Below are 27,831 nucleotides of genomic sequence, written 5' to 3' on the forward strand. Positions count from 1 at the left end.
TGAAGTCTTAACCACTGGATACCCAGGGAAGTCCTGCTATTTCTTTTTCATTTCAAATCACAACACACTGAGTTTGCTCCTCGACTTCAGAGAGGTCAGGGGTGTGGGATCTGAAGTCACGGATGCTGCCTGTAACAGCCAGACCCAGAGGGTCTTTCTGGAACACCCAGAGTCACTGTCTTCACCCTGAAAGTTTTGACGAATTCACTTTCTTTCTCAGCAAGCGGAGGGCTCGGAGCAGGCAGCTCAGGCTGGGAACTGGGCCAGGATGACAGGACAGGACTAGTCTTGTGGGGTGGGGTCAGTCTCCACTGCTAAAGGGAGGAGGCAGCAAGTCTGCCTGGGTGAACAGACAATGGGAAGGAACATTCCAAATGCCCCTGAGCATTCCAGAAGGCACCGGCCACTCCAAGAGCAGGGCTTTATCCACCTACAGCTCACCACCTGTGCTGAGGAGGCAATAGCTTTTTCCCCACTCTGTCTCTTGCTTGGGACCCAGCCCCCAGCTCCCACACTGGCCCTGTACCCTCTGCCCAGGAAGCCTTACCAGCCCCTCCCTGGTCCTCTCTTTCCCTTCTTCTCACCTGAGCTCACAAAGCTCTGACGGACCCGTAACTTCACTGAGCTCTTAAATTGTCCCTGCACTTGTCTGCTTGGAAGGCTTCATCTCCCCCAGATGGCCCGGCTCTTCCATGGGAGTCCTACCTCCTGCTCCCCTCAGGGTTTAGTGAGCACAGACAAGGTACAGCTGGTACGTACTTGATGAATAACTCCGTCAAATTTGACGTAAGTCATTTGCTGGAGGGCACGCCGCAAGCTCCTGCAGCCTCACCCACAGAGTCACTGGGGCCATTTACAAAGGAAATGAAAAATAATTCTTCCTTCCCAGTCCCTCATTATGCTGTTTTAAGAGGAAGACAACACCAGGTCACCAGTATTTCCACACTCCTCAAACACATTCCGGCAGGAAGCCGTCTCTTTACCTCGCCACAGCATTCAGGACGTCAGAGCTTTTTCTGGCAGTCTGAGCTCTCTGCGATTGAACCCCACTCACATCTCCAACCTCACTTTTCCCTGATACCTTTTTGGTGAGCCAACATTTTAGCCAACACAGTGGCTTGCCGTTGTTTGCCACACCACCCCCTGCTCCCCTGCACCCCTGCCCTGTACCGCTGCTAATGTCATCATCCTTGCGGCTGCCAATCTGACCTCTATTTCAAGGTACCATGAAATGTTCAGTGAAGATTTTTTTTTTTTTTTTTGCCCACACCATGCAGCAGGTGTGATCTTAGTTCCCCAACCAGGGACTGAACCCACGTCCCCTATTGGAAGCATGGAGTCTTAACCACTGGACTGCCAGGCAAGTCCCTTCAGTGAAGAGAATTATCTAGAAATTCACTATGCTAGAATATCTACATGGGTTTTGCACAGATATCACTTTCTCTATGATTTTTGCACTGTCTACATGGATTGTTCTACTAGGCTGCAAGCTCTTTAAAGGACTGAGGGAGTCTGGCTCAAACTGCATCATCCAGGGCTCTTGGTTACAGACTTATACATACAACCTAGTAGTGCTTGGCAAAGGTGGGTGATTGGTAGAAGCTGCTATGGGTGATTATCTACAACAAGATTCCCCTAAGATAGTGAAGGGTGCCTTTGGGCATTTCATAGATGGAGAGGCCTGTTTCATGGCTGAACCTCCCCCCTACCTTTGCTGCATTCTCTCCAGTGATGACAGGAGCACACTGATTGCAGATGTAAGGGGAGAAGCTGTCTTAGAGCTCATCTGCTTATGATACCCAGCAACACAAGCGCTGTCACAGGGAGGGGAGCCCAGGTTTCATCACAACCTTGGAAGGACAGATGCGGGTCCAAGAACCATTCCAAATGGAGACACAGAGGTACATAATCAAAAAAACAGACAGATTTCTTCTAGCAGGTGCTGAACAGGCCACAGGAGGAGAGGAAATGATTTCTACTAAGATGGGTCAATGATATCAGATCCCAGTCCCTCTCACCCTTCCAAAACGTCAGAAAAATACAGTGATATAAAACAGCTTTACATTGAGAGATCCAGATATAATTTTTTATATTCAAGTCCAACCCTGTAATAGGAATGGGCTGTTTCTTCCTTTTTGGCTCTGTTTCCAATTAGAAATGTATTGTCCTTTAATACATTTAATACATACTGAGGAACCAGAGATCAAATGGCCAACATCCATTGGATCATCGAAAAAGCTAGAGAGTTCCAGAAAAACATCTACTTCTGCTTTATTGACTATGCCAAAGCTTTTGACTGTGTGGATCACAACAAACTGGAAAATTCTTCAAGACATAGGAATACCAGATCACCTGACCTGCCTCTTGAGAAATCTGTATGCAGGTCAAGAAGCAACAGTTAGAACTGGACATGGAACAACAGACTGGTTCCAAATAGGAAAAGGAGTACGTCAAGGCTGTATATTGTCACCCTACTTATCTAACTTATATGCAGAGTACATCATGAGAAATGCTGGGCTGGAGGAAACACAAGCTGGAATCAAGATTGCCAGGAGAAATATCAATAACCTCAGATATGCAGATGACACCACCCTTATGGCAGAAAGTGAAGGACTAAAGAGCATCTTGATGAAAGTGAAAGAGGAGAGTGAAAATGTTGGCTTAAAGCTCAACATTCAGAAAACTAAGATCATGGCATCCGATCCCATCACTTCATGGCAAAAAGATGGGAAACAATGGAAACGGTGACAGACTTTATTTTTGGGGGGCTCTAAAATCACTGCAGATGGTGATTACAGCCATGAAATTAAAAGAGGCTTGCTCTTTGGAAGGAAAGTTATGACCAACCTAGACAGCATATCAAAAAGCAGACACATGACTTTGCCAACAAAGGTCTGTCTAGTCAAAGCTATGGTTTTTCCAGTGGTCATGTATGGATGTGAGAGTTGGACTATAAAGACTGCTGAGCGCCGAAGAATTGATGCTTTTGAACTGTGGTGTTGGAGAAGACTCTTGAGAGTCCCTTGGACTACAAGGAGATCTGACCAGTCCATCCTAAAGGAAATCGGTCATGAATATTCAATGGAAGGACTGATGCTGAAGCTCAAACTCCAATACTTTGGCCATCTGATGTGAAGAACTGACTCATTGGAAAAGACCCTGATGCTGAGCAAGATTGAAGGTGGGAGGAAAAGGGGATGACATAGCATGAGATGATTGGATGGCATCACCGACTCTACGGACATGAGTTTGAGTAAACTCTGGGAGTTGGTGATGGACAGGGAGGCGTGGCGTGCTGCAGTCCATGGGGTCCGCAAAGAGTCGGAAACGACTGAGCGACTGAACTGAATTAACTGAAAAGAATAGCTAACAGGAAGAGTAGGTTCTTCTGGCTTTAAACCCTCATACAGAACCTGGAGTTGAGGCACGTCCTTTTAGATGTTAATTGGAGAGATTAGGAAACAGCTCCTTGGAAAGCCCTCCCCTCACCCCCCAGGACGTCTGTTTCCTCTTTTGTAAAATGGGATAAGGGTGGACTCTTTCCAACCTTAACCTGAGGCTGCAGAAGTTGAGGTATTCTCTAAGAGCATTCCTTTGGATGGCTTGGCTGCAAAGATCATTGTTATCTCTCTAACTGACACCTACCCTATCATGGGAAAGTAAAGTCCCAAGGTGTGGAAGCCATTCAACATAATTTCACACCCTTTGAGACAGAAGAAGGTTATCACTTCCACCCTTCCAGGATAAATGCTCCCTCTAATGCAAGACATGCAGGAAATAGCCAGCTATTCCCTGAGACAGTCTCACCCTGATAAAGTATCTTTGCAGTCTTACATGGGACCTTGTTTTCCCAGAACTGTAACTTTATTGTCATCTCTTCCTTGAGATTTCAGACCCCAGCTCTTGTTTTCCACATTAATTCAAGTTGAAGTGCAGCCTGGATCATGTTGGCAAACATTCCAAGTGGAAATGGATTTCCAGGTTCTCACTAAAAATTACCACGTTCTCACCAGCTCAATCTGGATAACATTTTGTGTCTTATGTAATGTCTATTTCCCAAAGGAATTAAAATGCTTCTGTATATCGCTCTGCGCAACAAATTTTTAATAAGGCCTGCTCCTAATTACCTCTTATGAACAAGCAGAATCTGAATACCCCAAAACTGATTACCCAAAAATCTTTTCTTGAGCCAAGAGTATTATTTTCAAAATGGATTTGAATCAGGTGTTGAGAAGCAATGTTACATTTTATTTTGATAAATATCTGATAGAGGAGCCAGCTTTTGATGCCACAGCCCAAAAGACTGGCTATTAGGTGTCTGGAAGCCTTCCCATGCCCAGGTGCCTAAGATCAAGTCCTGATCAGTCTTACCTGGGCAAGGATAGTCACTGTTTATAAAGCGCTTTGGTTGGCTCTCTCATGATATAAGCAGGCGTCAGAGTAATTCTCTCCATCCGAAAGATGAGGAGTCTGAGGGTCAGAGTGGTTTGTTGACTTACTTAACAACATTTAAGCATAAAACATTCCCAAGTTCACAAGACCAGCTAACGGAAGAGCCAGGTACACTTCTAGCCTTCTCATCAAACCACATCACATTGAAGTGTGTTCTGGCAAAACACTGACAGCAGTATAGGCTCTAGAGAATGAAGAAGGCTTCTATTTAGAGAGACGGTGAAAAAAGCTTACAGAATTTTGTTGCAAAACCATAATGTCTTGAGATGGATGCAGGTGAATCAAAGTCAAAGGAACTCAGTGGAGAAAGAGATTCTTCTGGCTTTGAGGGTAAGGAGATCAAAGGAGGCTCTTCCAGGGAGAGACTGAAGGAGGAAACAGAACAGGCTCTCTCTTGAAAGCAGGACTCCATCTTGGGCCGGACTGTGGACTTTGAGCTATATGCCCAGTATCTATGGAAACGACATACCAACAGAAAACCAGGCCCCCATTGCCTAAAAGAATACCTTAATTATCTGTGTAACCAAATAGAATCATACATTATATTATGCTTATTGGGGTATGACCACAAGCCTATTGATAATTGTCCACTGTTAACTACCTAGGCTTAAGGCTTATGAATCATGGGTTAACTTGGATTGTATCTTTCTTTTTCCTCTGTTCCGACTAGTTTCAGGGAATTTGGGGGAGGTGGGTTTGGACACGTACACTTAGGGTATATAAGGTTTTCCTAAAAACTGGTCGGGGTCCTTGGCTAAGAGGAGACTCTACCTTGGGCCCGTTGGTGTAATAAACTGCACTCCACTATCTGCATTATTCTTCTGAGTGAGTTTGTTTCCCGGAACACGTGGCTACAACAAGACTTCTGAGCTGGTCCTAGAAGGATGGCTGGATGTGGCACACATGGCTTACAACAAAGTAGACAGAGAAACTCCTGGTGCTTGCTCCTGAATGTGACCCAGAGGACACAGAAAGCACCGCAAGGAGGGGAGAATGCTGCTTGCAAGGTGGCCCACGTGTTTGACTCTGCTGGCCCCTCTGCAGGTCAGGTCTCCTGACTTTCCAACTCTTATGGCTTCAAGTGAGGAAATACTATGTCCAAAGTCTGGCTCCTCAGTCATGGAGAATCAAGTGTGCTACCAGGCAGATGGGAAGCACTTTAGAGTGATCGCAAAGGAAGGGAAGAAAGGGAGGGAGGGAGAAAAGGGGGAGACACCAGAGAGGAGGCCTGTGGTGGAGTCCTGGTGGGTATGAGCTTTAGTTTCAACAGGCGGTTTTTCCAAATTATCTCAGCGAGTTTCTGCCGAGAGGTTTTAGTGAGTGAGTTTGTTGTGTTTGTTTCATTGTACTTTTGTTTCAAGCTGATATACTCAATCAGAAGGGCCTCATGCCAGCATTATGCAAAGGAGCTCTCAAACACAATAGTTTTTTTTTTTTTTTTTTTTTTAGCTTTTGTGATTCTGGTCACTGGGATTTTGGAGTTTCCAGACAGACTGACAGCTCAGGTCCAAATCACTCTTCTTTTGAGACTCAGCTTTAATATCTCCTTTCCCACCAGCCCTCCCTAGGCCTTCATGTCCTTCTTGTCTTTCATGGTCTTGATAACAATAGCCCCTGTACCATAGATGTGTGTATGTGTGTATATAAAAAACACATACTTATATATATATATATCATACACACACACACATATATATATGTATGTATGTATATATACACCTACCCATTTATAGGGGTTTCCCGGGTGGTGCTAATGGCAAAGAATCCGCCTGCCAATGCAGGAGACTCAAGAGATGAGGGTTTGACCCCTGGGTTAGGAGGATTCCCTGAAAAGGAAATGGCAACCACTCTAGTATTCTTGCTTGGGAAATCCATGGAGTTGCAAAGAGTCAGACATGATTGAGCAACTGAACACACACACATACATATCTCATACACTCGACCTATAGACTTCTTGATAGGACCAGATCATAGCCACTTCAGCTCAAGGATCTGTGACGTGTTCTGTAGACTCAGAGCCTACACAGCATCTGGCACATAGGTGCTTAGGAGAATGAATGGCAAGCAGATACATTTCATCCCTGTGGGGCCTTCCCATTTTCATGGGGCTCTGGACAAAATACAGCTTAAATAATGGGCCCTGAATGAATCAGGAAAGCATCCCCAACAAACTGAAAACAATTTCACAGAGTGCAATCTAGAAACTTTTGTTCTTTTATTGCCTGCAAAGTTTATTTGAAAGTCTAGTATAGAAGGGAGATCTTCCCCATTTGTCTCATGTCAGTTGACACCCCACAACTCTACTGTTATGGAAATTAGAATGTTCAGCCCGTCAATGATACAAGTATCTTTGGTGATCCTTAACATTTTCAGATCCTGATAGATAAGACCCTAATGCTGGGAAAGACTGAAGGCAGGAGGAGAAGGGGATGATGAAGGATGAAATGGTTGGATGGCATCACTGACTCAGTGGATATGAGTTTGAGCAAGCTCCAGAAGTTGGTAATGGACAAGGAAGCCTGGCATGCTGCAGTCCATGGGGTTGCAAAGAGTCAGGCATGACTGAGCGACTGAACAACAACAACAACATTTTGAGAGCTTGCAAAGAACCCTTTATAAATCTGAGGAAGGGACTTCTCTGGTGGTCCAGTGATTAAGAATCTACTCACCAATGCAGGGGACATGGGTTCGATCCCTGCTCTGAGAGGGTTCCACATGTCACAGAGCAACCAAGCCTGTGTGCCACCACAACTACTGAGCCTGTGAACCTAGAGTCCAGGAACCATGATGACAGAAGCCACTGAAATGAGAAGCCCATTGACTGCAACTAGGGAGTAGCCCCTGCTGGCTATAACTAAAGCCTGCACATCAATGGGAGATCCAGCACAGCCAAAACTAACTAAATAAAATAAAACAAATCTGAGGAAGTTATCCCTAGAGGGTAGATACAAAATTTTACATTACAGGCCAGTGTCTCTCAAAATATCATTCATGGGTTTTCTCAGGACTATCTTTGAGGTCATATTTCCTTCTAATAGTAGGTTTTTAAACATAAGAGCACAATTTGAGAGTAAACTGCTAAAGCCATAAAGCAAATTAGGTGTAATGTGTAATGTTAGTCGATCAGTTGTGTCTGACTCTTTGCAACTCCATAGACTCTGGCCCGCCAGGCTCCTCTGTGCATGGAATGCTCCAGGCAAGAGTACTGGGGTGGGTTGCGATGCCCTTCTCCAGGAGATCTTCCCAACCCAGAGATCAAACCCAGGTCTCCCACATTGCAGGCAGATTCTTTACCATTTGAGCTACCCAGGGAGCCCTTTAGCGAATTAGGTAATAATGCGCTATTATCTGGAAAATCTCTCTTGTTCTATTAAAATGTCTTTATCATCAAATGTTTAGATGCTCCTGATTCTATGATAGCATTTAAAAAAATTTTTGTTCTAATCCTTGTCTCTGGGTAGTTATATCATCAGAATTTTGGGGTCGAGATTTGTATTTCTTAAGTTTTAGGCCCCGACAATTGCTCACTGAATGGAATTCCAATTATATTTTATTGTAAAATAAACATAGTTTTGTGAAGTGAAAAGCATTATACAGAAAAAAAAAAAAGATATTCCAGCTCTACCAGGTTCTGAGATTACCAAGGGCAAGTCCCAAGACAGAGAACATGTTACAGAAAGCATAAAGGAAATGGGCCTTGAATGACTAAATGAATGGATAAACCCAGTCTTTGAAGGATAAGCAGCAAGAGTATTTTCTAAAAACCAAATTACAGGAGCTATTCAGGAAACGACCGCTTGGATGGACACATGGAATCACTAGGCAAGAACTCTTCTGTTATATGTAAATAAGTTTTACTAAAATTCAAACTGTTGGATTAGAGATGGTTCAAAGGCACTCTCGGGCCCTCCCACCTGCCTCGGGCCCTAACACCTGTAAGTGTTGCCTATCACTTAACACTCTTGAGGAGAAAATTTGGTGCAATTGTTTTTGCTTGGTGGAAAAACAGTGGCTCAAGAGAATTGGGCTAGACCTCAGGTGGCACTAGTGGTAAGGAATCTGCCTGCTAATGCAGGACATGCAAGAGATGCAGGTTCAATCCCCGGACCAAGAAGATCAACTGGAGAAGGAATAGCACTTCATTCCAGTATTCTTGCCTGGAAAATCCCATGGACAGAGGACCCTGGCTGGCTACAGTCCATGAGATCACAAAGAGTTGGACACGACTGAGCGAATGAGCACAGAACAGAACCAGAAGAACAATCTTTGGCTATTTAGTTACCTCTGAGAATTTATCTCTTTCTTCATCTGCAAAATAATATGCAGTAGAGACTGAGCAGGTAGAAGCAGGTGGAGGTGTGTGGGGGACAGGACGCCAAGTGGTTGGTGGGACTGAATACAGAAGATCTGGAACACCATGCCTTATTCTGCCTGGTAGCAGGGAGCTGGGAGAGGCCACTGTGCTGGAGAAAGCACAGAACTCAGTGGCTAAGAATCTCAGGGCTGGGGATGTAGCCTCATGGTGGATCCTGCTACCCTGGAAACATGGTAGACAACACTATTCGATTCAGGCTCATTTTCCTATTGAACCTCCGCAGAACCTCATTTCCTCCTCTATAGACCCTTCTATGCTGCCACTGCCTTTGGCACAGGAAATAAAACCTATTTTCCACCTTGGTTCTTTGAGAGTAAATGAGCAGATCATCTATCATGATGGCAAAAACATCTTGTTATAGGTTGCAAGTCATTTTCACTTCCTTTCTTTCCTTTGGGACTCCACCACTGAGGTGACAGGCCGGGGCTTATTATTTCCATCATGTAGATAAGGAAACAGATTCAGAGAGGCAGAGATCTGGCAAATGTAGCACAGCTAGGATTGAATCTCAGGTCTGTCAGATTCTAAATCCCATGATTTTTTAAAACTTACTCTCTTTAAAAAAAAAAATTGGAGTATAGTTGCTTTAGAATGTTGTGTTAGTTTCTGCTGAATAATGAAATGCATCAGTTATATGTATGCATATATCTCTTCCCTCTTGGACCTCCCTCTCAGCCCACGCCCTATCCCATCCATCTATGTCATCACAGAGCACCGAGCTGAGCTCCTTGTGCTATATAGCAGGTTTCCACTATCTGTTTTACATGTGGCAGTGCACATATGTCAAATACTGTGTATTAATGCATGTGAGAGCCAAAGAATTGATGCTTTTGAATTGTGGAGCTGGTGAAGACGCTTGAGAGTCCCCTGAACTGTAAGGAGATCAAACCAGTCAATCCTAAAGGAAATCAACTATGAATATTCATTGCTGATATGACTGATGCTGAAGCTGAAGCTTCAATACTTGGGCCACTGATGGGAAGAGCCAACTCATTGGAAAAGACCCTGATGCTGGGAAAGATTGAGGGCAGGAGGAGAAGGGGATGACAGAGGACGAGATGGTTAGATAGCATCACCAACTCATGAATTTTGAGCAAACTCTGGGAGATATTGGAGGATAGAGGAGCCTGGCGTGCTATATAGTTATGGGGTCGTAAAGAGATGACTTAGTGACTGAACAAGTGGAATCTAGAAAAATGGTACAGATAAAGCTATTTGCACTGCATTAATTAACTTCTTACTTTAATATGCCATCATGAAATTACATCTACCTTCCGCTTGTGCCCCAACAACATGCATCAGTGTCATTCTGCCTTGGCTTGTGGTTAACTGTGTCTCTACAATTAGCTTCTGAGTTCCTGAAGAGCAGGCAGGACTATCCTTTAGCCGCTTCTCTATGCCTCCACCACAAGGCTTCCCAAAAAGGAGATACACAGCCAGTGTTTATTATTTATAGGGCACTCACCAAACACTGATGCTTGCTCTGTGGCAGGCCCTGTGCTAGCCACCAGGTTTTATGTTAATGGAAGTGAGCTGACTGTCCTCTATAACAGTGGTCCCCAACTTTTTTGGCACCAGTGACAGTTTTTGTGGAAGACAATTTTTCCATGGACTGGGCGGGGTGGGATTATTTTAGGACGATTTAAGTGCATTACATTTATTGTGCACTTTATTTCTGTTATTAATACTTTCTATTATTATTGCATCAGCTCCGCCGCAGATCATCAGGCATTAAATCCTAGAGACTGGGGACTCCTGCTCTACAGGACTGATGAATGAAACCTGCAAAACTGTGCCCCATAGGGTTAACAGAAATCCTTGACTTCCACAGAACAGCAGATAAGGGAACAGACTGTTAAAAAAACAAACAAAAAAACCCTGCTTGTAACCTGCCTTTATTGATTAAGCTTGGTTTAGTTTTTTTTTTTTTCTTTAATTGCATTCCCTCCAAGTTTCACATAGCGAGGTAATAATATCACAACACTTCTTAACCACTCCTATAGATAACTCCTCTGACTACGGATCACTATAGGAACAACAGGCACTTAAGCTGTTTTCCAGAAACTTGGCGTCAACTCCTGTCTAGTCAGGCTGACTAAAGCAGGTAGGGACCGCTGACACTAAAACTGGGCCTGCACAGTTGTCTGATGAGTGACTTTTTGATGTCAGAGGGCCAAAACATCCATCCTCAGATCTTGCTAAAGCACCTCCATTTTTGAACATGCATCCCATGAAGAAGCATGTAACCCGGACACATCTGCACCGAATGCTGATAACTCACCTTTTCTCTGCTCGCATCACCTTGCCCCAGGCCTCAGACAACCTCGCTTCTTTATATATAAATATGTCACGCCCTTTGCCTTCAAGGCAGTGGGTCTGAGACTCCTTCTCCTGGCTGTTTTGTCCATCAGCTCCTTGGCTGGCTGTCTTGAGTCAGCTCTTTCCCTGCCACAAACCTCACCATCTCAGCGTTTGGCTTGCCATGCGTCAGGCAAATGAGCCTGGTTCGGTTACCACCAGCCACAACCAGGAAGGACCATGCCCAGCCCCGTGTTTTTCAAGGCTCACTCCAGCAGGTTGTACGGTGGAGGGGCTTGGAGGGAGGGTGATGAGAGGCTGCCAAGAGAATCCAGGGGACAGGCAGAGCCGTGGGCTGCTGGGCGGGTCAGGGTACCCCATCTTTAATGTCTGTCCTGATCACCAGTCTTCTTGTGACACTGGGAAAATTATCTACGTTTTCTGAACTTCAGTTTTGGACAGTTCTAAAGAGAGACTGGATGGAATTTCTTTATATTTTGCATACAAAGTCTTTTGAAGTTGAGGGTTTGTGGTTCCCGGCCTTGCAGGGGGTGGCGGGGGCAGGGGCCTCTCTGGTTATCCTGCTCCACCCCACGCTCTCCTCACAGCTGACGCTACAGCAGTGAGGTGACTCTCCTGAAGCCTAAACGGGGTCAGGTCAGTAACAGTAAATGTACCAGGCTGACCTCACAGATAGAGGGCAGAGGCCACCGGCCGCTTTGTTCGCTCAGCTGGATTCCAGGATGTCTCACCGTTCAGCCTGAGACAGAAGGGACTACTGAAAAATGCCTATTCACCAAGATGAAGACTGCCTTGGTGAACATTTGTACTTTTAAGCAGCATTAAAGGAAGAGTTTTCTTCCCAGCCCTTCTCCTGGGCCTTCATTACATAAACCACATCTTTCTCTGTTACTCTCCCCTCTAACCTATCAGACCTGTCTTTCTTTCTTTTATTCTTTTTCCCTGTGGAAGGAAGTGGCATACTTCCTCTGTGATTCTTTTTTGTATTTTGTCCTTGGACAACTCTCAAAGGAGAGGAAGACTTTGCCTACTTTCTGACTATTTGATAACCAGAGCAGTGGCTGAGTTTAAATATGGTTGTTAAGAGTCTGCCAAGAATCTAAACTCCATCTACCAGGATAAAACTTCACCTTCTTGGAAAAAAGTCTACTCTGAGGTGGACTGGGGAAGGTAGAAACGGGGGCTGATGTTGGTCATGTACATCAGTTGTACCATAAAACGCTGAGGGATTTTTAATGTTTATACATGCTCCTCCCTTATTTTGAGGTGGATTTTATTTTCCGTGTGGAGTCCCTCCAGCATGTAAATAAAATACTTCATTTCCTGCATTTGAACTATTTCTTCAAAGGCAAAATCGCTCTCACTGTAAACAAATAGTGAGAAACGTGGTACACACAGCTCTCTTAAACACAGAGTGACAGCCTGCATGACCTTTCCTCAGAGGAAAGTGGCTTTGACAAATCTCATTTATTTGTACTTTCCTTGGGGCTGAGGGAAGACAATGTGGAGGCACAGGCTCACTCCTGGGTAATAAAACGATAGAAGATGTGACTTTGAAAGCTATGGAGAGTGGTATAAAAATTTAGGAAAATGACCATCCCACTTCTGTGCAAAAGCAGTTTATGTCTATTTATGTCAATGATAAATGCATTTCTCAGTGCTTCCATATAGAAGATCTCTACACACTAAAACCAATGGCTCAGATCCTCTTAGAAATGTCACAGTGATCTTATAACATGCATACCTGCCACTTTTTGTCCTTTCTACACACATGCAAGGAGAGAATTTTATAGATACCTCGAGCTCTCAGGAGGTCAGCACTAGATTCATGATAATCATGGATTCTTGACATTCACTGGTGGTCCGTGCTTGTTGCATTAATAAAATGAGTAATTTAATAAGTACCTGCAAACCCAGCCCCCAAAGCAGTGGCTAAGACTTTGACACAATCTGTATCTAACCACGTGGCTAAACTTCCATCTCACCCTTTGCCTCTTATGCATGGGAGGCAACCATAGGTTTTAATCCTGTCTTCATCACTCTCTTGCTTTCTTTTTTGTGTGATTTTATTGCTTTTATTTGTAGTTCTATAAAATATATTTTTATCTTATCTGTGTTTAATTTAAAGTATTTTGAGACTGACTTTGAGCACTTAATGTTTCAGTGTTGCTGAAGTTCCACTGTTTGGATGACTGTGTGAGTATACCACAGTTTATTTTCCACTCTCCTTTTGATGGGCGTTTGGGTTGTTTCCCAGTTTTGCTATTGTGAACGGTGCAGCTATGAGCATTCTTATATATACCTTTTTTATATGCACAGGATGGTATTGCTGGAGCAAAGGCTATGTGAGATGTTCAACTTCAGGAGAGAATGACAATGTTCAATATTTTATATAATCATCCCAACACACATACATGCACGTGGATGGATCATATTGCTCAAATTGGTATTCGCTGCATTTAAATGATAAGAGCACTATTATATATTTGGTATTTTAGTCAGAAAAAATTAAAAGAAAAACAATGCATTTCTTCCACAAGCCACAAATTATCCAAGTATAAAGAAAAAGGAATGTCTTAGATCATGTCAAATCTAGAACCAATACAACTGATAAATTCAGCAAAACTGAAACATCACTGCGGTACAAATACCTTTCATTGAACGGTTTTATCTAATGTCCTTGGCTTCTGTGGTGGCTCAGTGGTGAAGAATCTGCCTGCCAATGCGGGAGACACAAGTTGGATCCCTGGGCTGGGAAAATCCCCTAGAGAAAGAAATGGCAACCCTCTCCAGTATTCTTGCCTGGGAAATCCCAAGGACAGAGGAGACTAGCAGGCAACAGTCCACGGGGTTGCAAAAGAGTTGGACCCGATTTAGTCACTAAACAACAATGGGGGAATTTTAACTTCTAAACAGTAGAAAATGCTGGGAAGAGTTCATATTTAAGAACTTGATAAAATGTAGACGACCATCCATGCTGACCTTAATATACATCAGAACTCCCTACTTCCTTTTAAATTCAAAGCTTTGGGGATCTATATATTTTTCTTATCTGCATATAAAGGAACCTTTGTTGCAAAAGCCCTCCCATGCACTTCCTCTTTGACTGAGGTGTGCTATGCAGGGCTTAGTCGCTTAGTCATGTCCAACTCTTTGCGACCCCATGGACTGCAGCCTGCCAAGCTCCTCTGTCCATGGTGATCCTCCAGGCAAGAATACTGGAGTGGGCTGCCATGCCTTCCTCCAGGGGATCTTCTGAACCCAGAAATCAAACTGGGGTCTCCTGCATTGCAAGCGGATTCTTTACCAGCTAAGCTACCAGGGGAGCCGGAGAAACGTGTAGATACCTTTAACAAGCAAAATGATGCAATTAGTTGCTTGTCCATAATCATCAAGAAACACTATTATCTGGGATTTTTACTCTTCTTTACCAGATGCTGTCAAAGTCTGAACTCTGTTTGGTGTTTTGATTGAACAATTACTCTTCTTGTTCAGAAATTTCTTGACTTATCTCTGGAATAAAACACATTCCTTTACATTTTAAAAAAAATGACCATTTTTCTTTTGGGGTGGAAAACCACTAGAGTTGAAACAAACTGGCTACTTGGAGTTATAATTCCATGTGAAGCTATAGTTGATGAAGACAAGGTTTTCTGGCCTGAAAAAATTTTTAAAAAGGTTGAAAAACAACTTACCTTCACATAGAGCTGCTGAAATTCCTCGAGATTCAGTCTCCCGCTTGGACAGTCCTTGAGAAATCCTTTGTACCACTGCTTGAGTTCATGCTCATTAAACTCTGTGCTCTTCACCAGGTCCTCCATCACTTCAGGGGCCAGTTTGCTATTCTGTTTCCCCATTCTGCCTGAAGAAAAGCAAATTAATGCAATTAGTGCTGTGCCTGTGATCATTTCAAGCTTGATTAGGAGCCAAGCTAGAGTTCTGAGCAGTCCCTTGGTTGGAAGTCCCTCTAGCGTGTCTGATCAGTCTTCCCAAATCTGTTTCCTTCTATTTGATATTCTAGAAAAGAGATGCATGAAAAAGATTTCTCAAAAGGCTACTGACTTTATCTTCCTTCGTCATGTGTCATCTTTTACACACATTGACTCCCACAAGGAAAGCCAATCATCTCCTTTTATGCTATTCAGGTAAAGTATATGGAAACTGTTTATAATCTCATTTTATGAATTATGATTCCTTAGCACTTACTGCCCAGATACCTAATTCTGCATTTAGTTTGCAGGGTTACTAAGTGGGGCTATTGACAAGAACAATAAGAAGGCTTTATCGGCAAATCATCAAAAAATGGCTTTGAAAACATGATCAGCAATGGTGGTTGTTCTAATTCTAAAGTTTCTGCTGTTTTTTCTTTTTCAAATGGAAACAGCTCATTTTTACTGGTCACATTAGCTCTCTATTTCTCTTTTCATCTTCAGAGACTTCCTACAACATTGCCTTCAGTGTTGACAACCTCTGGGTGGCTTTTTTTTTTAAGATTGGTTAGTGAATTTCAGTTGATATAATTTCATTATTTTATTATTACTGCTAGTAAGTAAAAATAAGTGCATAAAATAAAATATAAAATATATCAATCATGGGCCAGGTTGTGTGACCAACATCACTCTCAAGTGTAGGTGGGCAGAGCATAGGTTTAGAGTTATCCCTGATTTGGCCAGCCATTTATCTTGTGTGCTGCTTAGAGAAATATTAATTATCTGCTTTATCGTCAATTTCTTTCCCAATAAAGCACACATTAAAAAAAGAAAAACTAAAAAACTCTTTCAGATTTACTGTGATGGCTAATTAAGAAATAAGTAGGTAAACAAAGACCAAAAATTATTCCAAAATTTAAGCTTTTCCCCTTTAATGTTGTTGTTTTGTAACAAAACGGAATGAAAACAAAACAAATTAACCACAGGGTGATTTAAAAATCAAGTTAGACTTGAAAATACGAGGGGTCACCAGAACAAGAAAGGTATCACAAGATCTTTAAAGTCCTGTTAGAGGAGATAGGTTTAGAAGAATTTACCCAAGCAGACCTAGCCCTTTTACGTGCTGGAGACAGGTTCTCTACCAGGCCTTCAGCAGGCCCACACTTGCAATAGCCCAAGAGGGGTAATCTTACCACATACCTTGTTGTTATTATTTTTTATTACTTTCTTCTAAAACAGATTCCACACCTATTGTCAGTAGCCTGCCCTAACACTGCACAATTCTTTCATTGTAATGAAACCAAACCACTCTTGCTGCTTTCAGGAGATTTCCTCTTGGGAAGAATACACGGTAAAACAGTGCTGTTAAGATGGCCATTTGCTTTCAAATGCTTCTGTTTGAGAAAAGGACCTGAGGATCAGCAACAATGACCTCCGGAGTTTCTCTACTTATTTTCGCTCTTAATTTCAAGTTCCAAGTCTCTTATTAGCAACTGTCTCTTAATTATAAGTTTCTGTGGGATTCCACAGCTGGGTATGGAAATCAAGTGGGTACTCAGGTGTCAGATTTAATTAATCTGGGTAAGAAAACTGTAATTCAGGGTTTTCTTGATAATCAAAAGATGTATTACCCAACCTTTCACTACTTCTCTTTGCTCTTTTCAGTAGAGAAGTACAAATTGTCATTTTTGAACTAGAATCTCACCTAATAATAGCTACTGAACCCTGACAGTGGCTGGGGGGTAGACAGTATGTTGAACACTTCATAAACTTGACCTCTAGCCCCATGACAACTGAGCAAGTGATTAGAGTGGCCTTCTTGTACAAGTCATACAACCAGAGCTAGAATTTGAACCTGGAACTGTAAGGAAGATATCAGTGCACAACTACCCAGAGATAGGTGGTCCGAAGATATTTCAGCAGAAGGAACAGGAGCAGAAGCAGGAAGGTTTGAGAGGCTGAATCAGTCCTTTGGTGCTGAAAGAAGGGATGAGAGAGCAATCACTTTGCCAGGCTCTTGTTTGGAAAAGCCTGTTAGATTTGCCAAAACCACAATCTCAGAAGTGAGTTTATGTGAATGATGGGAAAATGGATTAAGCATTATTAAAAACCTCCTCTCCCAAGGGCCATTAGAAGGTCAACAGTGTGTCAGCTTCTCTCTTGAGCTAGGAAACTTGCATTCTCCAAGGATCACTGTGATGCCTTAAACTGTTCAGTTGACCCAGGAGAGGATGGCCTCTTATACATAAGGGGAACACCATTAGCACCATGAATCACAGTTTTGGAGACTCAAATACATAACCTCATGCAACCTGGTTATGGGTCATCGTCAGTATCATCACTCAGGTGTGCCAGGAAATGAGTGACTCATATAGAAAATCAAGTTCTGGCCTGGATCTGAGCAGCCTGCCACTGCCCTTCTTAGGTTTTGCCTGGATTAGTAATCCTCACTGTGTTCTCTAACTGTAGCCTGGCTTCTGCATGGCTGCTTGATGGCATTTCTGAAGTGCAAACCTCAACATCTGATCTTCTCCCTAAAACCCTCAGCAGCTCTCCATTGTCTACAGGATGTAGCCCCAGCTTGCTGACATGGCACAGTCCTGCCTATTCATAAACTCACTTTCTGCCAACCTGTCTTTTCATTTTGCATGCCAGCAATAATCAACTGTTACAGGTCCCAGAACTTGCATGCTTCCACACATTCATGGTTGGCATGTGCTGTTTCTTTTCCTGGAATTTCATCCTCCTTTGTCTGCTCAGCATACTTCTTTAGGTAGTCTCAGTTTCACATACCTCCTTGTCTGTGAAATCTTTGTGGACTTTCCAAGGCTTTCCATAGGACTTTCTTTTGTCCTAGGCATCTCCCTTCCCTTATAAAAGCTTCCATGATCATTATTTCTCTACTGGATTGTTAGTTGCTTGAGAGGACTGCTTTTTTTTTTTTTTTTTTTTTATCTTTGCAGCCTGGTACCTCATACCAGATGCTCAACAAATATTTTTTGAGGGAATGAATGAAGGATACATGAGCCACTATAAAGGAGCTGGTCACTGGTTTTCATTAAGTTATGGGATTTGGTATGTTTCTTTCTGGGAAAATCAACCTCATAATAATCTATACATGAGGAAAGTTAGTGCAACCATAAGTATAAACATAGGGTGCAGATGGCAGATGGGAGGAATATTTCATTTAACTGTATAGAAAAGAGACTGCCCTTCTAAGAGATTGTTTCCTTGTCTGTCTTCATCATTACATTGTGCATAGCTTGAAGCAGGGCCTGTGCCTTTGTCTTAGCATCCTCGGTATGAGGTACAAATGTGGTGCTAAGTTATACGGTTTTTCCAGTAGTCATGTTTGGATGTGAGAGTTGGACCATGAACAAGGCTGAGCACCAAAGAATTGATGCTTTCGAATTGTGGTGCTGGAGAAGAATCTTGAGTCCTTTGGACTGCAAGGAGATCCAACCCGTCAATCCTAGAGGAAATCAATCCTGAATATTCATTGGAAGGACTGATGCTAAAGCTGAAGCTCCAATACTTTGGCCACATGATACAAAGAGCTGACTCACTGGAAAAGACCCTGATGCTGGGAAAGATTGAGAGCAGAAGAAGAAGGCGACAACAGAGGATGAGATGGTTGGATGGCATCACCAACTCAATGGGCATTAGTTTGAGCAAACTCCAGGAGATAGCCTGGACAGGGAAGCATGGTGAGCTGCAGTTCATAGGGTCTGAAAGAGCTGGACATGACTTAGCCACTGAATAACAACAACCATACTGGAGTTGCAATGATGTGGGCCAAGTAGTCTTCATTATGAGACTGGGATGAAAAGAAGGGTAAAAATGACAGTAAAGCTTAACATGTTCCCTAAAGCTTCCATGACATAATGGGGAGTATTTATCCTCGCCCTGTTTCCAGTTAAATCCTGATCTTGGGCAAGATCTTTTCCTCCTCTGTTGCTCAGCTTCTCCAACTGAAAAATGAGTGAGTTGGACAAGATAATCTTTAAGGTCCTTTTAACCCCACCGTTCACTGATTGCAACATAAGTTTTTGAAGTACGAAAATACGAGTCAAGGACTTCCATGTGGCTTGTCTCTAAGGAGTCAGGGCATGTTGGCTCTGTGGATTCTTTCCCTGAAAGCCAGTCGGTATTTGAGAGTCTGTTACCTAAGAAGTGAGGGAACAGAAACAGGAGTGTATTATTTTTAGGCTAGGGCTCCAGGCTATAAGATAAAGGGCAGCCCAGCCCCAAATCAAATCACTCCTTACGGTTTGAGTTATCATAGAGAGAGATTTGCACTAGGCACAAAATGGGACTGATGGAAGGGTTCTGATGGGCAAGAGAAAACCACCAGGAACAGACCCGTGGGCAAGGCACCAAAGTGCAATTGATAGCCAGAAAAGACCACATATTTATACACTACAGCTTGCAAAAGGCTTTTGTGTAACAATATTTACCCATATAACAATGCTGTTGCTGCTGCTGCTGCTAAGTTGCTTCAGTCGTGTCCGACTCTGTGCGACCCCATAGACGGCAGCCCACCAGGCTCCCCCGTCTTTGGGATTCTCCAAGCAAGAACACTGGAGTGTGTTGCCATTTCCTTCTCCAATGCATGAAAGTGAAAAGTGAAAGTGAAGTTGCTCAGTCATGCCCGACCCTCAGCAACCCCATGGACTGTAGCCTTCCAGGCTCCTCCATCCATGGGATTTTCCAGGCAAGAGTACTGGAGTGGGTTGCCATTGCCTTCTCCAAACAATGCTGTTAGGAAGAGATAATTATCATCCCTTTTATTAGTGAGGAGTTTGAAGCTCCTCAGAAAGATGAAGTAATTTACCTTAGCTCCAGAGCTAGTAGAAAGCTTGAAAAGTGAAAGTGGCTCCGTCCTGTCTGACTCTTTGCCACCCCATGGACTATACAGTCCATGGAATTCTCCAGGCCAGAACACTGCCTTTCCCTTCTCCAGGAGATCTTCCCAACCCAGGGATCAAACCCAGGTCTCCCGCATTGCAGGCGGATTCTTTACTAGCTGAGCCACAAGTACAGAGTAAATGGGTTGTCTCAAACCCCACTGATTTCCAGACTGTCATCTCTTACTTGGATACTGCAACCACCTCTTAACTGGTCTTCCTGTCTTGCATTTGGCCACTTCTCATCCATTTCCTACCCTGTCTGGATAACAGGTTTCTAGTACGGAAGAGGCGACACGTGCAAGAATGCTCTAAGGAGAGAACTAGGAAACTTCCTAGAAGGGGAAAGAGACCCCCCAGAAGGCCTGGAAAGCTCCCATGACCCTCTTTCCTCCACAGACCCTTTCGGTCTTGAAGAGGATTCAAATTAAATATATTTTTGTATGGTGTATGTATGTTTGTGTGTGTGTGTGTGTATTGCCCTGAACCTATCCCCTGCCTACTCTGACATCTAAGCCCAGCTTCTCAGGTCACACCAAGGCTTGCTGTGTGCATTGAGGCACCCAGAATGGCACGCCTGGCTTCTCCTAGGAGCCTGGCCATCAGCCTGTCTGAGTTTGGTGAGGCTCATGTAAAGACTGGGGGGCTGAGCTGGGGATGGTGCCACCTCACATGCAGGTGGACAGCAGGGTGAGCACCACTGATAGGGAAATAGTCCTGGAAATTGAGTTCAGATTGGAGGACGAAAGCTCTTTAGGGGCTCAGGTGGGAGGCCTAAGGAACATACAACAGTGCCCGGTATGGAAGGAGTCTTGAATGGAGTTAAGGTGGTTCTAGTGTCAGGTAACCTGGGCCAGATCTGAATGAGTGAAAAGTGAATGAGTTGCACAAGATAATCTTTAAGGTCCTTCCGACCCCACTGATCCCTGATTTGCAACCTAAGTTTGGTAAGTACGAAAGTACAAGTTAAAGACTTCCAATTGGCTTGCCTCCAAAGGCTACATCCGGCTTTCTTTCTGGGCCATGGGATCCTTACCTGAACGTGGAAATAATTGGAGGAGCCTGGCTTTGCTCACGCTTAAACTTCTGCCTGGATTCCCCTTTCTTGTTCTTACCACCTGCCCAATCTTACTCCTTCTGCAAGGCTCAGTTTTCATGCTGTCTTCTCTGTGGTACGTCTCTACAAATTCTCCTCTCCTCCTTGTCCCTAAAGGCATGGATTTGTACCAATAATGACTAATGGTCTGGTTAACTGAGGCAGATAGAAACTCTCTGGGCAACTCAGTTCAGTGGACGTTATAGGCATCATCTGTGAAAAAGGCCCTGTGCTGGGCACAGTGGAATGTAGAAAAGAAGACATGGTTTCAGCCTTGAAGGGCTCAGAACGGGATGAAATAGACACCTCTTGGAATGTGGGGCTTGGTGAGATGAATGGTCACAGCTGAAAGCCAGGGAGCACAAGGGACAGAGAGACACATTCCCATCAGGCAATTTTACCTGTGACTGGTCCCCAGGTGAAAATTCTTAGGCAATGTGTCCCTAAGTTGCCTATGTACAAGAATCATCCTTGGTTATTTTGTTACAAATACAGCTTCAAGAGACCCTCACTTAGAAGGAAGCTTGTACTTTGAACAAGCAACTCAGGTAAATATGGTTCTCAGTCAATTTGGGAATCACTGATGAAAAATACGAATGAAAATCAAGGTAGAAAATGCCCACAGCAGCATAGACATAACCCTGCTGTCTCTAATCCCTCACACCTTCCATCTGGCATCCTTGATGTGGTTTCAAGGTCCAGGGACTAGCATTAAGGTTTTAAAAATCACACAACCAGAGAAGATCAAAGCTTGTAAAGACCTGCCTCTGGGTTATTCTGTTTTAAGCTCCCTGGTTGTAGGTTGGTGCATTTAAAGTTCCTCCAGGATCACACGGACAACTGATGGCATGACCATGATGAGAACCCCGACTCTCCTTACCTAACTGGGTGCCCCCACCCTCTCAGCCCCACAGCACGCTGTCCTCATGCCAAACACACACAGTCCATCGGCCAGGAGGCGTGTTTTTCTCCGAGCCAGGATGTTGAAACAATCCCCATTACCACCCCTCTTGGATCCCATAAACAAATGACATTAGGTTGCTAGTTTTCAGAGACTGTTAAAACAGCCCTGAAGAATAAGCCTCAAAGTTTCCCAGTACATTGTGTGGGGTTTTCTTTTCTTACAAAGGCAAATGTGTCCTTCTGGTTCTTTCTGTTCTTCTCATTTTCATCTCCTGAAAGCCAAGTACTTACAAGTCCCCAGCAGCATTTCCCAGGGGGTAAGGAGAGTGCTGATCATAGGCTGGCATTTCATGCCACCTCTGGGGACCAGAGCAGCTTCAGAAAGGAAGAGACAGGCTTTCTTGGGGCATTCTCTGCTGACCTTACTTCTAACTGGGAACCTCCTGGGATGACAGCACAAGTCCTAGCCCACAAGCATGAAACAGGCAGGGGGCAGAGATTACATCCTTGAGGACTCAAGATAAGGCAAGAGTACTTATTTGATTTGTCATAAATGAGGAAAAACATTTCCTCATTTCCATTTCATGGCAGTGGCAGAGGCACTGTTAGGGCAAGTGACAGGAGTTCTATTCCAGAAAGAATAATAAATGCGCACACGAAGGTGAAAGCACAAGAGGGCCCCAGGGATCCACCGTCCGACTCAATCCCTTTGCTTTCTAGAGGCAGCCTGGGAGGTCAGGGGACTTAAACCCGGGGACTACAGCAAGTTAGTAACAGGCTCTAGCGGCGCCCTGGCTACCAAGCCTTGACAATAAGATTTGAGGCTGCTGCAATGTCCAGGCCAGTGATCCTCGGGCGCTAAGATGGGCCAAGGGTCTAGACCCTGCAGGATTTGGAAGAGCATCCCATGACCGAGGTGTGGACAGTGGACTCCTCCCCAGGCCCGTGTCTGCTGCCCCCAGTCAAGTTGCCACCTGAGTTGTCCTTCTACAACTGAGGGTCTGAGAGCTGCAGGGGCCCTGGAGAACCAGCTGGATGGGACAGCCCACCCTGACCCCAGGACAGGAGCTGCCAGTGGACATTAGCCCTTGGATCTGACTAGGTGGTTCCAAACTGAACCCATCTGGTAACTAGGTGGCCAGGTGCTCAGGGACTCTGATCTGCGAGGAATCAAGTGGCCTTATAAGCCCTTAAGGGTCAGATTCAACTGCCATCTTCCCCCTCATGTTCTCTACACAGACAACACTTCCTGAACACCTGGAAATGCCACGTAGACAGAAGCCACATCCCATGACCAGGTGCTGGGCTACGACCTTGGGAAAGTTTCTACTCAGACCCAGTTTCCCCTTCGACCTCATTTTGCGGGTTCCCTACTCTTTCTATCACACCACGTGCCTCTTTTATTTTGCACTTGGACTTAGTTTAGTGGTGGGGGGCGGGGCATGTGTGCTGGAGTCAGACCTGGGATCAAATGAAGCTCCTGCTGCACACAAGGTGTGTGACTTTTGACAAGTTACTTGCCCGCTGGAGCCTCGGTTTCCTCATTTGTCAAATGGACATGATGACATTGGTTCACTGAGCTGTTATGAGAATTAATGAGATAACACGCTGAATTCCTTCCACCAGTGCCTTCCACACAACAGGCGTTCAACAAACAGTAGCTATTATTACCCTCAGCATAGGACCCAGGAAACTGGGCTATTCCAGAAGAGGCAGAGGCCAACATTTCAGGATTCAGGTCTAGACACCAAGGTGTCACTCTAACCTTGACACCTACACCAGGCCTGGTGTGCATAAACAGAAGTACGTGCATGCGTGCGTGCATGCATGTGTGCTAAGTTTCTTCAGTCATGTCTGACTCTTTGCGACCCTATGGACTATAGCCCACAAGGCTCCTCTGTCCAAGGGATTTCCCAGGTAATTATGCTGGAGTGGGTTGCCACTTCCTCCGCTAGAGGGTCTTTCAGACCCAGGGATTGAACCCCCATCTTTTTAAGTCTCCTAAATTGGCAGGTGGGTTTTTGACCACAAGTGCCACCAAACGGAAGACCACACATAGTCACACACGGACAGTTCTACTGTGGTCCTATTTCCTCTGCTTCTTTCCTGTTAGTAAAAGTGCTTCATACCCAACCTGACAGAGGAAAGTCATCTGAGGAGTCCACAGTCCTGATGAAGCCTCAACTGTTGACTGAAGCTTCCATCCAATTCCTTGCTCACCCACTGAACAGAATGTGAGCTGATTAATAGCTAGTAACCTTTCATCTGGGAGTTGTTCAAGCCACTGCCCACTTTTCTGAGTCTTATTTTTCACTTCCCCCTGGGTCTTGCCTCTGACCATGCTATGTGTTTCTGAGCAGCGATTTCTGTGAAAGGAAACGGGCCGCCTCTGGCAGTGTCAGAGCCTCGCTTAGTCCGGTGAGGTCACAGAGGAAATGCGTTCATTAATAATCACCCCCTTCTGTCCAACAGATTGTGTTCCAGGTTGTGCTGCCAAGTCGCAGTGGGGAAGAGCCATGGCCCTTATCTCCGAATGGCAGGGAGCTGTGAGAGAGAAGTACAGGCCGGGGCACCGATGTCACCCGCACATCCTTAGGCACAGGGCTAGGAGCAGCCTGGAGCATCAGTGGTTTGAGCCCCTCCTTGCCTGCAGAGTAAGGAGATACTCCAAGGGGCGACGGATGCATCCAACTGTCTACCAGTCGTGGCAGAGACGTGCAAGTCTTCTGACTCTTCAGTTGGTGGCCTTTCCCCTCTGAGAACCATTTGCTCTTACCATGTTATCTCTACAGTATTTCTAAAACTACTTTAACTCATGTTGGTGGGACTTAAATACAGAGAACTTGGAAATTCTCAGACGAACGTGACTTGATAGAAGTAAAATGCTCTATTTAAAGGATGCGTGCATGCCTGCCAACTCGATCTGGTCATGGCCAACTCTTTGCCACCCTATGGGACTATAGCCCACCAGGCTCCTCTGTCCATGGGATCCTCCAGGCAAGAATACTGGAGTGGGTTGCCATGCCCTTCTCTAGGGGATCTTTCTGACCCAGGGATCAAATCCACATCTCTTATTTTTCCTACATTGGCAGGTGGCTTCTTTGCCACTAATGCCACCTGGAAGTCCATTTGAAGGATGTGCTCAGTCGTGGTTGACTATTTGTGACCCTATAGACTATAGCCCTCCTGGAGAAGGCAATGGCACCCCACTCCAGAACTCTTGCCTAGAAAATCCCATGGACGGAGGAGCCTGCTAGGCTGCAGTCCACAGGGTCTCAAAGAGTCAGACATGACTGAGTGACTTCACTTTCACTTTTCACTTTCATGCATTGGAGAAGGAAATGACAATCCACTCCAGTGTTCTTGCCTGGAGAATCCCAGGGACGGGGGAGCCTGGTGGGCTGCTGTCTATGGGGTAGCACAGAGTCAGACACGACTGAAGCAACTTAACAGCAGCAGCAGCAGCAGCAGCAGCAGACTATAGCCCTTCAGGCTCCTCTGTCCATGGAATTTTCCAGGCAAGAATACTGGAGCGGCTTGCCATTTCTTATTCTACATTTGAAGGATATATGATACTAAAATTTAATTTGTTCATTTATTTAACAAAGTTTTATTCAATATTAACATATATTAGAAAGGTAAACAAGTTCAAGCTGGTTTTAGAAAAAGGCAGAGGAACCAGAGATCAAATTGCTAGCATCCGCTGGATCATCAAAAAAGCAAGAGGGTTTCAGAAAAACATCTATTTCTGCTTTATTGACTATGCCAAAGACTTCGACTGTGTGGATCACAATAGACTGTGGAAAATTCTGAAGGACATGGGAATACCAGACCACCTGACCTGCCTCTTGAGAAACCTGTATGCAGGTCAGGAAGCAACAGTTAGAACTGGACATGGAATGACAGACTGGTTCCAAATAGGAAAAGCAGTACGTCAAGGCTGTATATTGTCACCCTGCTTATTTAACTTCTATGCAGAGTACATCATGAGAAACGCTGGGCTGGAGGAAGCATAAGCTGGAATCAAGATTGCCAGGAGAAATATCAATAACCTCAGATATGCAGATGACACTACCCTTATGGCAGAAAGCGAAGAAGAACTAAAGAGCCTCTTGATTAAAAGAGGAGAGTGAAAAAGTTGGCTTAAAGCTCAACATTCAGAAAACGAAGATCATGGCATCTGGTCCCATCACCTCATGGCAAATAGATGGGGAAACAGTGGAAACAGTGGCTGACTTTATTTTTGGGGGCTGAAATAGCAACCCACTCCAGTGTTCTTGCCTGGAGAATCCCAGGGACGGGGGAGCCTGGTGGGCTGCTATTTATGGGGTCGCACAGAGTCAGACACGACTGAAGCGACTTAGCAGCAGCAGCAGCATAATCACTGCAGATGGTGATTGCAGCCATGAAATAAAAAGACACTTCCTCCTTGGAAGGAAAGTTAGGACAAACCTAGACAGCATATTAAAAAGCAGAGAAATTACTTTGTCAAACAAGGTCCATCTAGTCAAGGCTGTGGTTTTCCCAGTAGTCATGTATGGATATGAGAGTTGAACTAAAAAGAAAGCTGAGCGCTGAAGAATTGATGGTTTTGAACTGTGGTGTTGGAGAAGACTCTTGAGAGTCCCTTGGACTACAAGGAGATCCAAACGGTCCATCCTAAAGCAGATCAGTCCTGGGTGTTCATTGGAAGGACTGATATTAAAGCTGAAACTCCAATAATTTGGCCACCTGATGCGAAGAGCTGACTCATTTGAAAAGACCCTGGTGCTAGGAAAGATTGAGGGTAGGAGAAGGGGACGACAGAGGATGAGATGGTTGGATGGCATCACTGACTCAATGGACATGGGTTTGGGTAGACTCCGGGAGTTGGTGATGGACAGGGAGGCCTGGCATGCTGTGGTTCATGGGGTTGCAAAGAGTTGGACACGACTGAGCAACTGAACTGGAACTGGAACTGATTCTCAAATCTCATTTTATGGTGAGCCTTTCCCGAACACTGGAGAACATACCCTCTACCTTTGTCCTACAACCATATCAAACTCCACATATCTTCCTGTGCTCCTCACTGTGTAAATGGCCTCACCGCCTACCCAGGGTCTCTTACGTAGCCTGGGGGTTACCCAGGACTCTGTCCTCTTCTTCGTAATGCTATATCTAGTCCATCATCCAGTTAAATAGTGTGTAGACGCTACTTCCTAACTGTCTCTTAAGTTCCATCTGCTTCTCTCTGTTGCTTCTACTTTAGTTCAGGACAGGATCATCTCTCACTTTGATTACTACAACAGCCTCTACTGAAATCCATCTGTGTTGCTCTCCTGAAATCCATCTTCCACACTACAGACAAAGTGACCTTTTCTCTAAAACCTGAAATCCAATCACATCACTGCTCTGCCTTACCCCACAGTGGCCTCCCATTGTCCTTATTCTGACTCAGTCCTCACCTGGACCTACTCTGGCCCCCACCCAGGAACCTTTCTGTCCACCCTCCCACCCTGTGCTCCAACTTCCTTTACCATTTTGAACGTCTCTGGCTGTTCACGAGCTGTTTCTTTTACTTTGAGGGCAGTCCCATCAGGTCCACTTTGGTCTGCCAGTTAATCCAATGTCTACTCCAGACACAGATGGGGATCTTCGTCAGTGACTTTGTTGTCTGGTTTCCTCTTTCTCACCTTGACTCTTGTACACACTGCTGTTACCACACCACCTGCCCATGACGTGGTCACCATAAGGCATGTCTGCTGTCTCATCAGACCTGGGCTTCCTCAAGGGGAAATAGACCGTCATGTTCCCCTTGGCATCCAGTTCAGAGCCTAGCTCTGAACAGGTGCCCAGAAAATGTTGTCAGAT

General features: G+C 44.6%; 1 protein-coding gene across 1 annotated transcript in view; it reads right to left on the reverse strand.

Moving 5' to 3' along the window:
* Positions 1-27,831, reverse strand: part of VSNL1 (visinin like 1) — a 120,648-nt gene that overhangs the window by 55,503 nt on the left and 37,314 nt on the right. Inside the window, 1 exon segment of the mRNA NM_174490.3 lies at positions 14,842-15,008. Within this exon segment, the coding sequence (NP_776915.1) occupies positions 14,842-15,003 (162 nt within the window). The 5' untranslated portion in view covers positions 15,004-15,008.

Source organism: Bos taurus, chromosome 11 (genome assembly GCF_002263795.3).
Source record: "Bos taurus isolate L1 Dominette 01449 registration number 42190680 breed Hereford chromosome 11, ARS-UCD2.0, whole genome shotgun sequence".
NCBI classification, from domain to species: Eukaryota; Metazoa; Chordata; class Mammalia; order Artiodactyla; family Bovidae; genus Bos; species Bos taurus.